Source organism: Nomia melanderi, chromosome 1 (assembly GCF_051020985.1).
Source record: "Nomia melanderi isolate GNS246 chromosome 1, iyNomMela1, whole genome shotgun sequence".
Taxonomy (NCBI): domain Eukaryota; kingdom Metazoa; phylum Arthropoda; class Insecta; order Hymenoptera; family Halictidae; genus Nomia; species Nomia melanderi.
The window spans coordinates 1,411,723-1,426,862 of record NC_134999.1 but is presented as its reverse complement, the minus strand read 5'-3'; the positions used below and the strand labels follow the sequence as shown (position 1 = coordinate 1,426,862).

General features: G+C 31.3%; 2 protein-coding genes across 2 annotated transcripts in view; both read right to left on the bottom strand.

Moving 5' to 3' along the window:
* Positions 1 to 6,705, bottom strand: part of LOC116433303 (sphingomyelin phosphodiesterase) — a 100,765-nt gene extending 94,060 nt beyond the window's left edge. The window contains exon 1 of the mRNA XM_031991376.2: positions 6,290 to 6,705. The gene's annotated coding sequence lies outside the window, so the exon portion shown is untranslated. The remainder of the gene's footprint in view (positions 1 to 6,289) is intronic.
* A 4,575-nt stretch (positions 6,706 to 11,280) lies between these two features.
* Positions 11,281 to 15,140, bottom strand: part of LOC116430368 (homeobox protein unc-42) — a 56,394-nt gene continuing 52,534 nt past the window's right edge. The window contains exon 6 of the mRNA XM_031984437.2: positions 11,281 to 13,820. Coding sequence (XP_031840297.1) covers positions 13,714 to 13,820 — 107 coding nt within the window. The 3' untranslated portion in view covers positions 11,281 to 13,713. The remainder of the gene's footprint in view (positions 13,821 to 15,140) is intronic.

Genomic DNA, 15,140 nt, shown 5'->3' with positions numbered 1-15,140 from the left:
ACAACGCCATATAAAGAAACTGTAACTTCGTTACTTTTTCAAATATCGCTACAAACTTGTAGAAGCACATTTTTCAAGAGTTATACTTTCGGCATATAAAATAAAAAAGATCGATTTTTTATCGGTCGCACCAGAATAAATCCATAATATGCACCCATGGATTCAATTCAACTCTGTTTAAAACACTTTTTGTTGCGAGTATTAATAATAACGCAATTAAGGTGTCAAAATTAACTGAAACACTATGTATATGTAACGAATATTCAAAATGTTTATAATATATAAAGACTGCATCATAATACCGTAACTTCCTTCGTAGGTACACAATAAAGTAAACAATAAACATAATAAAATAATAGTTTAATGAATTGTTTTAAATATTTTATTTATTGACATCACCATTAAAAGAAAAATTCAATACAGTTAAGTAATAAATAGTAATTTCGGGTAACTTGAACATTGAACAATAATAAATACCTATAACCACCTATTGTGCTGATTGTACCAACTTTTTATCAAACAGATAAAATGAGTGTGCTATAAATCAATTCGAAGTTGTATGAGAGGTGAGTATTTAACACAGAATGTCAACTGCAATAAATTTTTCTGAATATGCACTTATCTCTGCTAAGATACTATCCATTTGACAATCGGCGTGATATCTGACCCTAATATCATCTAAAATAAAAAATTCTCATGAAGTCTCGTTTTGTCCACATATAGCTACTATCGTTTGATTCGCAATCAATAAAGAGCAAATAATTTGTTGAGAAGTGGCAGCTGTTACAAGCAAATTCGCTTTGAATATATAACCTTATAAATTTGTGTATAGGTTAAGCGATAAAGAAAGTCTTCCTAATAAACAGTTCTATGTAATCTCAAATTGATAAATCCAACACTTTTCGCGTAATCGTGTATTTAATATTTTCATCTATACGCTGTAGAAACTGTATTCCTAAATAAATTCAACTAACAAAATTCATGAAACTTAATGAGAATATAGTAAAATTATACACATAGATTCGACTAAAAGATATTTATAATTGTTCCAAAAAAGGCTGAAGAGTCCATATTTGTCATTGAAAGAAATGAGATTACCCTCTTAAGCAGGGTTAAATACACACGACCCTTTTTACGCAGTAAATTATAATACTATTTATGAGGTATTGTTTCTGCGAGCTCTAAATTTAATGGCATCGAACAAAATTTACTTATCTTTTCTAAAACGTCATTATTATTATTTTTTGTTGATACTTTTCCAGCGTTTACCTATGGGATCCGTCGAAACCAAATTTTCAGTTCAAATACTTATCGTCCGGAATTTATTGAAACTAGTTCTTATCAATGGAATTAACATTACATAAATTATGCTACTGTTCATATATTGATTGATCGTATTATAAGTTCCTCGCACGTATCAAATATTTTGAAATTATTTCATTTTATAGAGATTGAACCGAAGTAATACGTCACCAGTATTAGTAACGTGTTTTCATTGCAGCAACTCGGTAGATAAAGTGTTAAATTATGTAAAATAAATAGTATTTATTTGCAAATAATAAATAAATGTATAATAATAAAAATAATTATTCATAAAAATAAATAATTAATTAATAATAAGTATTTCTGAAATATACTTTCAAATATACTTAGCCCTCGAATTACACGGCATTCGAATTGCACATTTCCGGTTCGAAAAGAAAAATTATTTTGATTTTTTCACGTCAGGAAGTCTTTTATGCCTCCATTATCATTTATATTATCGATTCTATTATTGTTTGAAGGCAACCTAAAAAAATTTCACGATACAATCATATACATAGATAGCATCTGTATAATTTAAAGTAGTTACAAATGACTCAATGGGGTTGACACAACTTAACACATTGAGCGCCGACGACTTAAGAGACATTTAAAGCCTGAGCGCCGGTAACGTATCGGCCACTTAGCCCAAACGCCGGCTTCATTCGCTTGTATCTGATCAATGAGTAGCCAAAGAAAATATTCAAAACATTACACATTTTCATAAAATAGTACATTTTAATTGCATATTCGTCATATCCAGAAATGGAAATTCAGAAATCCGCATTATTGCGGGGCCGGCGCTCAAGCGATAGACTCAGAATCCCGCGTTTTCACGGGGCCGGCGCTCAATGTGTTAAAATATACAAAAAAAAGAACGGAAGAACTTCCATTTACACGGTACTTGCATGTCACTTTAACACAACCAGGTTAGGCAAATGCAAAATTACATTGATGTTTTTGTTTGTTTTCTTTTTAAGTACGTATGAAATCTTGTTGGTTTAATAAATTCTTATTTATATATACATACATGTAGGAATAATAAACAACGACACGACTGACAATCTTTCTACACGACTCGACAAATGACAAACTACTCCCAAATTCAATCACACCCTCCATTTATATTCACATCTTTCAGCTCATTCGCACACCTTCCAGAACATTCTTTCGTCACCATGCGCTGACTTCATGTACATTTGAAATATTCCAGTTTCATTAGGCTGAACGTAGAAAAATTAATATTAGTAAAAATCAATATATTCTGAAATATTCCAAATGCCATGAACATTCACACACATGCATACTGTCGTCATTCAAGTATAATTTTTTATTTTACAAAAAAATAAATAACAATACTTCATATGGATTTGTTAAACTTATTACATGTGTATTTCTTTTCAATCTGAATTGTGAACCCGAATTGCACGATATTAATTTACACGAGATTTTTGGGGGATCAATTTATAGGGTGACGCGATTTTCATTCGCGTGAAGCGAATCCACTTGGAATGGATACTCCACGTAAATGGAGGAATGGCTGCAGCCGAATTTATCCCAGCGACTACAGGTTTAAGTATTATCCTTTTGCATTCATATGTCATGCTGGAGGTGACAATATAAATTTGTTATAGTTTATTTCTGGTATTTTAGAAAGTACCCTACTTTAATAGATTATACAAATTAGATTTTATTATAATAATAACAATAAATAGAATAAATATAAAACATTGAATTCTACCGCTGTAAATTACTTTAATTCATTCCCCTAAAAATAAATATAAGTTTACACCCAACAACATTGAGAATAAACCGAGTGTAAAGGGTTAAAAGAAGAGGTGTTAAAACTTCCAAGTTTTGGTTGCGGTTGATCGAACCTGTATAGTGCAGACCTCTACAGTCCCTGATCAAAAACATGTGACCATCATAGTTTTTACGCCACATTTTTCGCGGTAATCAAAGTATGGAGATCCAAAAGATAATTTCATAGTAATTTCTTCGTCGCAGGGTTAACTCTTTGTATTACTCCAGAAGTATTTTATTGAAAACATTCACCATTTTCTAATGAGTCACAGATGACATTTCCTGAGACTAATTTGACGAGAAATTGCACATAAATTGAGGAACAAAATTATTTTATTTCACTAGTGCAGATATTGATGCATTGTACAAAGCATAACATTAAATGTCAAACTTTACAATTTTGTTGTGTTAAATCAAATTGAGAGGCGCCTTTCGACTGTAAAGGGATAAGACCAAGAGTTAAGCAAAGAAATTAAGCCTGAGTTATACAAAATTAATACTAAGAAATGACTAAACAAGCATCAGATTGCTGATTCATTGCTGATCTTGTCAAAGATGTCATCAATGTGGCCTTAATTACTAATCAGTTTTTAAAAGTAATAATCTTTCGATAAAAGCGCGATAGATATGCTGCAGTATATACCGACTCAACTCCCAAACACTTTTACCTGAATTAAGTTGTTAATCGTAAAAACTAACAATTTATTTCATTAACGTTGGTTGTATGCCTCTAACTTCTAATACGAAATTAACTTCTTTTCATTTGTATCTGTCCTTCTACTTGTAATTTGTCATAATCGTTGCAAATAAACGATATTAAAGTAATCACCTTGAGTGTTGTCGGTTTTACTATAAGTGGTCAACTGGTAACTAACATATGGTCAATTACTAGTTCTCTCATTTTTAAGGATGATCAACATCTAAGGTGAGTAGTGGATTTTCAAAAATGTCTAAAAAATTTGGACAATATACCTATTTCGAACAATTTCACTTTGTCACATAATGTAAGAAATTCAAACAACATTTTCACGCATAGAGTCTCTCTATTTAATAAAGGAGCAAGCGTTTACTGTTATTCATGCAGAGAATTTTTCTTAACCGGTCAACTATTGGTGCTTTTACATTAGTAGTAATAAGCTTCACTTATTGATTTATTGATTTCTGCTCGTAATTGAAACCTTAGATATTTCAGTCGTGTATTACATACGTGCAATTATAGTCTTCCTTTCCAAGCAGAGAATCTAGTTAAACATTACAGATCTGCTATTTTGGTCGCGATTTATATTTTTAATAAGACAACTTAAATTCTTATAGGATCAAGTTTACCTTTTTTCTTGATAACTAACGAGAATGTACTTTATCAATAAAATACTTTCACGTGATTATAATAATATTGAAGGATTATATTAATTAGAAACGTAGGGTTTATGTACGATTATTATTTATGTCGATTTATAATATCTATTATCATTTTATTAAAGCGAAGTAATTATAAAACATTAGTTTCCTTATTACTAAACTATGTATTCTTTTAGAATCAAAAGACTTTCTAGAATAAACCTTCTAAAAAGACTACATTTGAATTTATGAATTTTTATTGTTTATTACTTCTACATAAACCTTTTACCTAAAATCATCTAAAAGAAATTGTCACGACGCACAGTGGGGTATTTGCTCCATCTGAGCGGTCAAAATTAAAGACAGGTTTATATCGACTTTTTACAAAAACTATAAGAATGTAATATAATAATATACAATAATATGCAATTATATGGCGTCTAACAATAAATTTATTAATATAAATTACGTATAATTTCATATAACTATATAAGGAAATATGTATTTATATATCATATATTACATGATGTAATATACAATAATATAATTTATAATACGTAATGCATAATAATACATCATAAATAATATGTAATTGTTTAATTTACTGATTTTCGGCAAATTTTTCATACTAGTCCGCAAAATTAAAAGATCTCAAAATTTTTGTTGGAAAACTGTTGAACTTGAAAGTGATATAAATTTATAAGAAAAAAATGTGTTTCGAAATATTAAACTTAATGACCTTAGAAAGTTATTTTCGAAAATAGCGGTTCGCGACGCGCGGTGCGCAGTTGAGAGATTTTACTGCGCATTGCGGTAAACAAATCGCTCTAGAACAAAAAAGCGAGCGTCTGCGGTCAATTTTATTTTTAAATAACAGTCTCAAAATCTTACTGAATAAATTGTGCTTGAAAGAACGCCGGAACGCATCCTGATCTATGACAAAATCATCCGTGAAGTTGCACAACTGTATGAAATATCGATGATGTATTAGTTATGTTAAATTGTGGACATTTACATAAAGTTTCATGGTAAAAAGGTAATGAACTATTAAAAGCAGAGTATATACTTACCTGAAAACTTTGGTGGTGAAGAAGAATTCGTACAACTTTTTCAAAACATGGAAAATATTGCTAAAAATTTCAAGACTAAAGCACGTAATCGAAAACTGCCTAACTTTCAGGATAGCTCAGCGCTTTTCGAGTGGTTGAAGGAAAAACAAATTTGTAAGAAATTATTCATTACATATGCAGATATCCCAAGTAGCAACAATTTTTCGGTTTAAGTAAAATTTGTAAGATGGATTTTTGGTCGCCCATATCGGGCGAATACCCTACTATGTGACGCAACAATCTACACACTTTGAAAACAACTATTAATATATGCATAAACTGCTCCTACGTTTACACAGTACTACTTTTACTTCAATTTCTTATTTACGCGGTAAATTATAACACTATTTACGCAGTACTGTTTATATGCGATGTGAGTTTATGTGATTTGAATTTAGTGACACCGAATAAAATTTACCTCCTTTTTCGAAATGTCATTATTATTATCACATTTTAAGCTATGTGAGATAATATTTATGTGTCTCTAAAACTTATATTAGCTCTTCTTTCCAATACTTTTTTTTGTTTCATATTGACAGATTTTCATTCGCGTAAAACAAATCCACGTGGAATAGACACTTCGCATAAATGAAGAGACGGATGTAAATTCAATCGTTCCTGGAGATTGCTTTTCACGAATTTGAGAAATAAATGTTAAATTTATCAAAACAAAACAAGGATATGTACTTGTGACGTAAAATTGTGTTACAATGTGGTTTGCTTCAAAGGCTTCTTACCGCTTTCCTTGTAATATTCTGTGTGTTACGTCACAGATCCGGCTCGAAGGATCAACAAATGTTACATAGTAGATCCGGCTCGAAGTACCGAAAAATGCGACGTCGCCCGTACACGAATACTAACGCGGATTAAATTCCTCGGCTGGGGTTGTAAATCCCAGCTTTAACTTTAGGTCTCGTTAATACTCGCGACGCGTCGATTTACAAATTTCTTCAGAAATCGACTGATTCGACTCTGATCTCCGACTGGTTGAGATCAGATCACTAGTTGTAGTTGTCCCGAACAATGGACTGACTACTGTTTGAATGAATGAATGATATCTCGTTACTCCGAACGATTGAGTCTCTGAGAATATCGTCACTCCGAACGATTGAGTGTAACTGATGTGTCCCGAACGATGGACTGAACGTTGTGTAATGAGCGAAAATTCCCTCGAGTGCGATCCTGTAGGTGTTTTTATACGACACCTACAGGTTTTGTGTCGAGTGCGCTGATTGGAAAATTGAAAATACCCAATCAGCACATAATTCCAAAAATCGGGGGCGTCTTGGACGACGCCCCTTGGCCAGCCCTCTTGGTGCAAGGGTGAGGGCAATGGCCACGTGCGAGGGATCCTCGAAGATTTGCCGATGCCTTGGAAATTTCCTCCAAGTTGACGCATGGCTGGCGGAACCGTTACGAACGAGGTTCGCGTCGACCCTTCGGAAATTCCCGGTTTATGATATGGTCGGTTGTCTGTACGAACGACGAAAATTCCAAAACTATGGTCTGGACATGTGCGGATTAACTAAATGATTTTCTCATGGTTTAGGGTGCAATTGCCCCTTGTAACTAAAATAAATAAACTGAGTTCGAAAAAAGCTAATCCCGAAAGTAAATTTGTTGGCACGTCCATATCATAAACGAACCTTCGAGGATTTTCTCCGTTTTGTTCCGCGTCGGACGGAACACTGTGTATAATATATAATTTCTACATTTTTACTTTTTGTGCTACTTTCAAATGATAGATTGTTTTACACAAGTATAGTATAGCATATTTTTAAATTATTCTTTCTATTTATTTAGTGCCTTCATCAGTGGTTTTGTATGTAGCATTCACTTATATGAATATGAATATTTACAACTTGATATTTTTACAATGTTTATATCATCAGCGTTGCAAAACTTTGATTTTATTACATTTTGTATCAGTTTATAATGTAATGATTGGTATACTTTCATTACTGTTATTTAATTAGTCGTATCCTTTACTGCATATTTTCTACTGTTTTATACGATTCTTTCTTTGTGTTGATATTTAATTATCAGTTATAGTGTTTTTATTAATCCCTTTAGTGGGTTTTGATACTACTATTTTTTCAGCATTTGTTGGATATGGCATACTTTTTTATATTTTTATTTATTTTAATTTGAAATTTATTTGTTCGTTTCATTTTGGCAGCTACTTATTGTTACTTCTGTTGAATGGAAAATTGTTATTGCTTCTTGGATAATTTGAAATCAACAGACACTAAGAAAACGGTATCTTATCTGAACGATCACGTTCTGCAACTCTGCAGACACTGCATCAGGCAATTCCTCACCGCATTGCTGGAAACACGGAATATTCCACGATTCCCCCGATGATTCGTCACCCCACTCTTTCCAATAACAACAAATGTAAAAACCGCCACGTGACCACAAAAAAGTGATAATCGTTGTTTTATTAAGTCAAAACACGTGTCTACACCAGAGACCAGACTTTTGTTTTTAATTCCCTGAGCCTCTGTATCCGGATGTCGGACCATTTCCCGATCTATAAAGTTGCGGCATAGCGCTATATATATTTTCTTTCACCTTCATTACTTCAAAGATGTTATAGAATGATTTTTACCTAACTCTAAGCACAATAATAATAAAATTACAAAATTCTGTTAGTGATACTGCCGGTTGGAATAAAACTCTGGTTTAAGCTTGTCAGCATTATTGCTGGTTGGAGTGATAAAAATTGGAGTGAAAAGAAAATCAATATCAAGGTCATACTAGGGTTACTCTTTTTGTGGATGATTACAAAACCTCTCCATTCCCGGAATCATTTTTACGAATATCTAGGAAACTAAGACAAGCAGTGGTAACACGTACATATAGGAAAAAGTTGTCTAGAATCAAGTCCTCTACTACATATTTCAAGGTCAGCCAAATTGTTGAGAAAACAGTGTTTTAAATAATTATTCAAACTTTACGTAGATCATAGTACTCGAAAACATTTCTTTAACAGCCGTTTTTTATGTTGGAAAGGTGAAAACCCCTCTAAAAGTTGAAGGTTGAAGATATATTTATTAGAATGTCTCACTTTCATACAGAAGTCACTGACCCGAAAATGAGAAAAAGATTTTTGTGCAAACTTGTATCTGTGATCAGGGGACAAAAAAAGGATGTGCCTGTTTTTAGAACTTTTTGTCTTTCACTACACAGCAATAATCATTAAATACATTTTTGCTCGAATTTCATCTAGGAGAAAGTATTCGGACATATATATATATTGGAGAAGTTGTCATTAAGTTTTACAATATTTTCAACATTTAATTAGTGTTATACAATATATTATCAGTTGCGTTTTCGACAGCCGGAATTGATACCACTTCAGTAGTTAGTATCACTTCACATTCGTACCGGCTCACACTATTAATCGCACAGCTACTATTCCTATGTAAATATCTGAAGTATTTTAAGTAGTTTTTAAAATTACTCCGAACTCAATGTTGCTGAACGATTTGACTTGTTTATTATGTAACACGTGTAAATACGATGCAGCTCATTAAATGGAATTTTATTCACGAACAGGAAACGAGCACAAGTTTTGTAGTAAGTTATGAAGAACTTTCCTGTTTGTCTTCATAGATGTTGCAATATTTGAAGATAATGTCTTTTTTCTGTTTCATCTGGTTAGTAAATACATTCAATATTTTTATATGTTGATGCTATATTTGTACGCTAATACACCTACACAACTCGAAGTACATTATGAATACTAGAAAGTAAAATTAATTTTCACACGTGTTATCAGTTCTATTTCTCTGTTTTAGGATTCTCATTTTGCTCCGTTTGATTTTTATTTTATAATATAGTGAACGGTGGGGCAAGATGAAAACGTTAAACAAAAATTGCTGTGTAATTTTATGTTTGCAAAAAATATTGTGCTTAGTGTATATATATATATATATGTTTATAAAAATATATTAAAATTGATTTATAAAACTTAATGAATAAAGTGCAAACAAGTAATTTTGAAAATAGTAATAAAGTCTTATCTTGTACAGTGTATGGGGCAAGATGGGACGTATCTATTTGCACATCCCACACATACGAGATATCAATTGAAAACTCGGTTCTAAAGAATTCTAAACTAGTTTTGAATAGAGGAAAGAGGGTCAGAACTCGGACTATAATGTATTTCTGTTTATTCGGAGAAATCGGATGATAAAGAAAACTTCAAACAAAGCTAGATCTCTTTGTTGGACTTTAAAGAATAAGAAAATGACGATTCTTTTTAGAAAAAAAATGTTTTGTTCACAAGAAAACAAGATTTATCTGGTTATGCAAAATCGTTGCTTTGACCCATAGGAGTAGGTATATAAAACCGGGTACCTTTTGGAAGATATACGAAAAAAACATAATATAATTATAAAATATTTTCTCATAAATTAAGAAATGGCAAAAATATTATTTTCAACAATTTCAAAGATTATGAAATTAATCTAATTTAGTTTATCCTATAGAAATTTATGTTGTTATATATACCTACAATATAATTGTAGGTAGTATGAGGCAAAACTGGGAATCCGGTTCTCCCCTAAACATTAAATACTTCTACTTTAGTATATAACAGAAAGGTGAATCAGGGGGCAAAACACCCTGTAAAGACTATAGAATACAAATAGTATTTTTTTTAAATGGATTCTTTATTATCAAGATATAAAACACAGTCACAAAGAAACTACTTTTTCTCCGAAATACTGAAACATTTCAATTTGAAATTTGTAACTACGTTCGCATGGAATACTATGGTAATTTCTGTCCTGGAACTCATTTGGCAACTTTATTTATTAAGGAGTATCTCAATAAATAATCATTTTCCTGTCCAATGTAGATTTAGGTACCAAAGTCTGCAGCCTCTGTACAATACCCCTTTTTTCTGTATAACTGTTTTAACAGTTTTCTGTATTGATTTTTTCGGACCAACTATGTCTTTCTGTTTTCTTTTCTTTTTAAATTTAAGTGACGCTACGAGAATGTTCTCATCTTGCCCCAAATGTTGCATCGAAATTAATAGATTATGGTTAATGCTCATAAACATATAAATAAAAACCTTACGAAATTGTATATCTGATGGTAATAAAGTGATAATATGTTTGAAAATTTTTACTGAGCTATTAACGTTCAAAAAACGTGAAAGAATAAGAGCGCGAACGCACAAGAACGAAATAAACTGGCTCTAACCAGTGGCAACGTATCGTCCAGTCTATAATTAATATATTCTTTTATTTGTAGCAACGTGACTATATACTAACACGAAACAAACAATTGTCCCGTTTTGCCCAGCGACCTCATCTCGCTTTACTTTCCCCTACTATATTATTAAGAAATAATGTTTTTAAACCATTAGAAATGTTTGGATAATTTTGATCACTTACATAGGGAATCATCACTTAACTTTTCAGTCGCTATTTATTCCGATGCAATAAAATAATATAATGTCATATTTAGCGTTGAATATTAATACGTAAAGCTTCGAAATAAAACAGTTCAGTACTTGAATTTATGTATAATTTTTCTATGTTAGTGTTAGAAAATGCTTCATCAATATTCTATTAAAGAATGATCAGTATTTATAGTGGAAAAAACTTTCGAGTGTAAAAGGTTAATCGTGACACACATATATCACCTTTTTGCTCAAGAGTACGTAATCCATGTTTTCATCGTTTGTATAGAGAATGTTTATAACAGCGTATAATTTTAAATGTAATTTTTATTTAGGCTATGTACAACACATACGTACAATACGTGACCCTTACTTAAAACTATGTTACGCTCACCCGGTATGCATTTCCACTTAATCTTTAACGCCACCTAAACCATTTTTTTTGTTTCGTCGACATACGCGGTGCATGTGATAGTGTATACGTTGTATGCATATGCTCTGTTGTAACGTACACACGTGTATGTATAAGTGCATGTGTGTTCGTATATCGTGTGATATGTTACAAATTTTTAGGAACATTTCGCGTGGAACACCGCGAGTGATATTAATAATAAGATCGCAGTAAAACTACATGAAAACAATGCAGTCATTCTGCAGCTTCATTCTCATTCAATATATGCATTAGACACTTATCGAAAAATGACACCAATATAGACGATTGTTGATTGGACAGACTCCAAATATCACCACTGAAAGGCGCCAGGGAGAATAGGCTTTCAAATAAGAGAAAATTTTCTTCTACAATTAAACTTGTATATTATACAAACAATGTACAGTATTTTATAAAAGAAACGACCCATACTTACTATCATGGAAATTATATTATCGAAACTTTCAGATCGATTGATATATGCAAAGACAACTTATACCTTTTATTACTTTGTCTTGTTAATTGTTCTTCCCCACAGTCTTTTCATTCTTATCGTCATTATAAAAATAAATTAGAAATTCATACATTGCTCTCTTCCCACGACTGGTAAAGTACCTTAAAATGGACAGATTAAAAAAAAAATTTCAAATAATCGTATGAATACATTTCTAATCAAAGTGACATTAAGATTCATAAATATATCGAGGTTATGTTACATAAGTGTTATTTTATAAATGAAATACCTTAATAGTCCCACAAATTTGGTATCGAAGATTAATTTATGCGAATAATATTTCGTAATGTGATTTCATAATGTTGCGACGAATCGCAGAAATAATTACGATAAATACTTCTGAATAATTATCGAAACGTATTTCTTTCCTAGTTGTCAGATTTCTTGCGAGCTTACTTGAAATTTAAACAAATTTTAGCTAATAACAACGGAGAACTATATATAGTGGAGCTTTCGTGATTCGAAACCTGGCGCCTCTCAAATTTCGAACGCAAGGATCGTCAGTTACCCTCAGCTACCCTTCCACTCTGATTATTTAAAATTCTGGCCAACATAAGCACACAAATCAATGCCTAAATTCCACTAAGGATAGGTATGCTTACATTTTTAAAAGGACATTGAAAAATCGCATATGCTAGAATATCTGTTGATTACACTGTATATGTATCTCTCCCTTATTTACAGTTTCCTCCGTTAACAAAAAAATGTTTTAGATCGTTGTTAAGAAACTAATGAAAGATCGTGTGGACCATGTGCGCGTTGGGTTCCTTGTTTCGTATGCATCTCGATCATTTATGTACCAGTACTGTGTACAAAATTGTGAAATAATAAACGTCCGCTTAAATGTTTAATGTACGAGTTCATTTTTCAATATTAAAGTGTAAAAAATAACGCGAAGTGAAATTCAGACAAAAAAAAGGAATTGAAAGACGTTAAGTGTTCTTAAATTTATTTAGTATACAATCAAATGTTCGTTCCTACGAAAATGAACGCCATTAATCGACAAAAGTACGTACATTTGATTAACATTGACCTAACAAACAATTCAAAAATGAATTACTAATCCTATCAACAAATATACTGCTAAGTTATAAATAAACAATAAACGGTAATTTGAGATCTGTTGTATTGAACTTTGTTGTAATGCAAGAAAGGTTGTAGCCTCTCAAATTAATTACACATTCACATTGATGAATATTCGTTATAAAATTATACACATGTAAATATGTTCGACGAGATACTGTGTGACTAGAAAAGAAAACGATATTACTAGAAGTTAAAGGAAAGAAAAATAGTCGAAGCGAACACATCTCTTGCATCCTGCACACAATGCTTGAAATTTACGGAGATAAACACTTGCACTAATAATTGTGGAGTGTGTGCGAATACGTATATCTAATGGGAGATACTAAGAGATTAACAAAGTAGTTTACCAAAATATGACTAACAGTATAATGAAATATTTGCTGTGCCTCATTATTTTCAACATATTAATCAGAGTCCATTTTTTCTAGTACAATGTTAATAAACAAATTATTCTGACCAGACTTCGAACGTTTGCACGACAGATTTCGTGCTGATTGAGAGTTCGATTTTCCCTCTCCTGAAAAGCGTCACATGAATTATTCAAGTTTCTTTCTTTCTTTATCGTCGTACATTCCTTCGGTGATATTTCGAAATATTGTTCTCTGTGTTTGTTTTTCCATCCGCAACGGAATTCAGCAATGTTGCATTGTCTTAACGGAGATACGTATTCAAGTACTTAATTCTCGAATAACTCATTCATACACGTTTAAAATTATGTTTGATACTGTAGCATCGGAGCAGCGAGATTCGGATGATGAGCCGTATTCATTCTCAAAGCTGAGATACTTTTGTTGTACCATTCGTCTTCCGCTGACATACCTGAAACAAGACAATACATTAGTGTTATTGAAATTTGTAACATCTTTTTATTATATTTTATCAGCTTAAATTATTACTGAGCTATAGGGGAGACTGAGGTAAATTGGCACAAGGGCAAGTTGATACAGTCAAACTTTCTGAACACTAAGTATATGTAGCTCGATCAAAGAAACATGTTCGAAAGTCAGGTTTTATTGATTTATTTTGAACGTCGTTCATCTGCATGAATTGCCGTTAGTAGTTATATTATTGGGTCTGTTCGTTTTTATGGCGCAGAAGTAAATTTTCGAATTTCGAATTAGCAGCGAAATATAATAAATATAATAATGTTCGAATTAATTTGTGTTCTGACAGAGCTACTTCAAAAGTAAGAGAATTACGTTTTGTTACTTTATTTATATGCTCCACATTTTTTTATTAAGATGTTTTTATGTAATGACGTCGTTTGGAGCAAGTAGAAAAAAAACTATAATACTATGCATATATTTTAAAAAATGGGCTCAGATGAAACACTAAATAAATATTTCTTTTATACTTGTTTCCTTCTTTATTTTGTATAATAAAAATAATTATTAAAAATCGTACCAAGCTTTTTTATACATTGCCTCCATCAAATAAATGTTTCACCATTTTTTTTATATAGTTTTCCAAAGTGTCATCTACAGTATACAGAGAGGAAGATATAAAGTGTAGTTCAACATGGTTCTCATTAGATAAATATATAAATAAAAGTTACAGAAAGTAAAAACTAAAAATCTATCGATTCGTCCAATCTCCCCAATTTATCAACATAAAACTCAATAAAAGAATGTATTAGTTAATCGTATTTGCAATCTAAAATAAAAAATTTGAAATTCATCAGTTTCACGGATTTGATTGTTCTAGTGTTAAGTATTTAAAACATTTATAATACGTATTATAGATTCGACTATTTTAGTGTTCTTGTTAGATATGAGTATCTGAGTATTTAGGTACAAAGTTTTTGGATTTGAATTGAAATGTTCAATTTTTTTAGTGGGAAATTTAAAAAAATGTTACAAAATTTAGTAAAATATGATAGGTCTGGACAAAATTTTTAAGGAAAATGGAAAGATTTTAAAGAATATCTAATAGAATATATAACAATAAGAATATATAACAAAAAAGAATAAGAACATATAATATTTAAGTAATGAATAAACGGAATGTTGAAAATTTGTTAGGAAGTTATTGAAAATAAAGATAGTAATTATTTTGATAAAGGAAGGAATTTGATAGGGACACATTTTTTTGTTAGTTGTAAATTAATTTTATCGTATATTATATGCACAAGCGAATTAT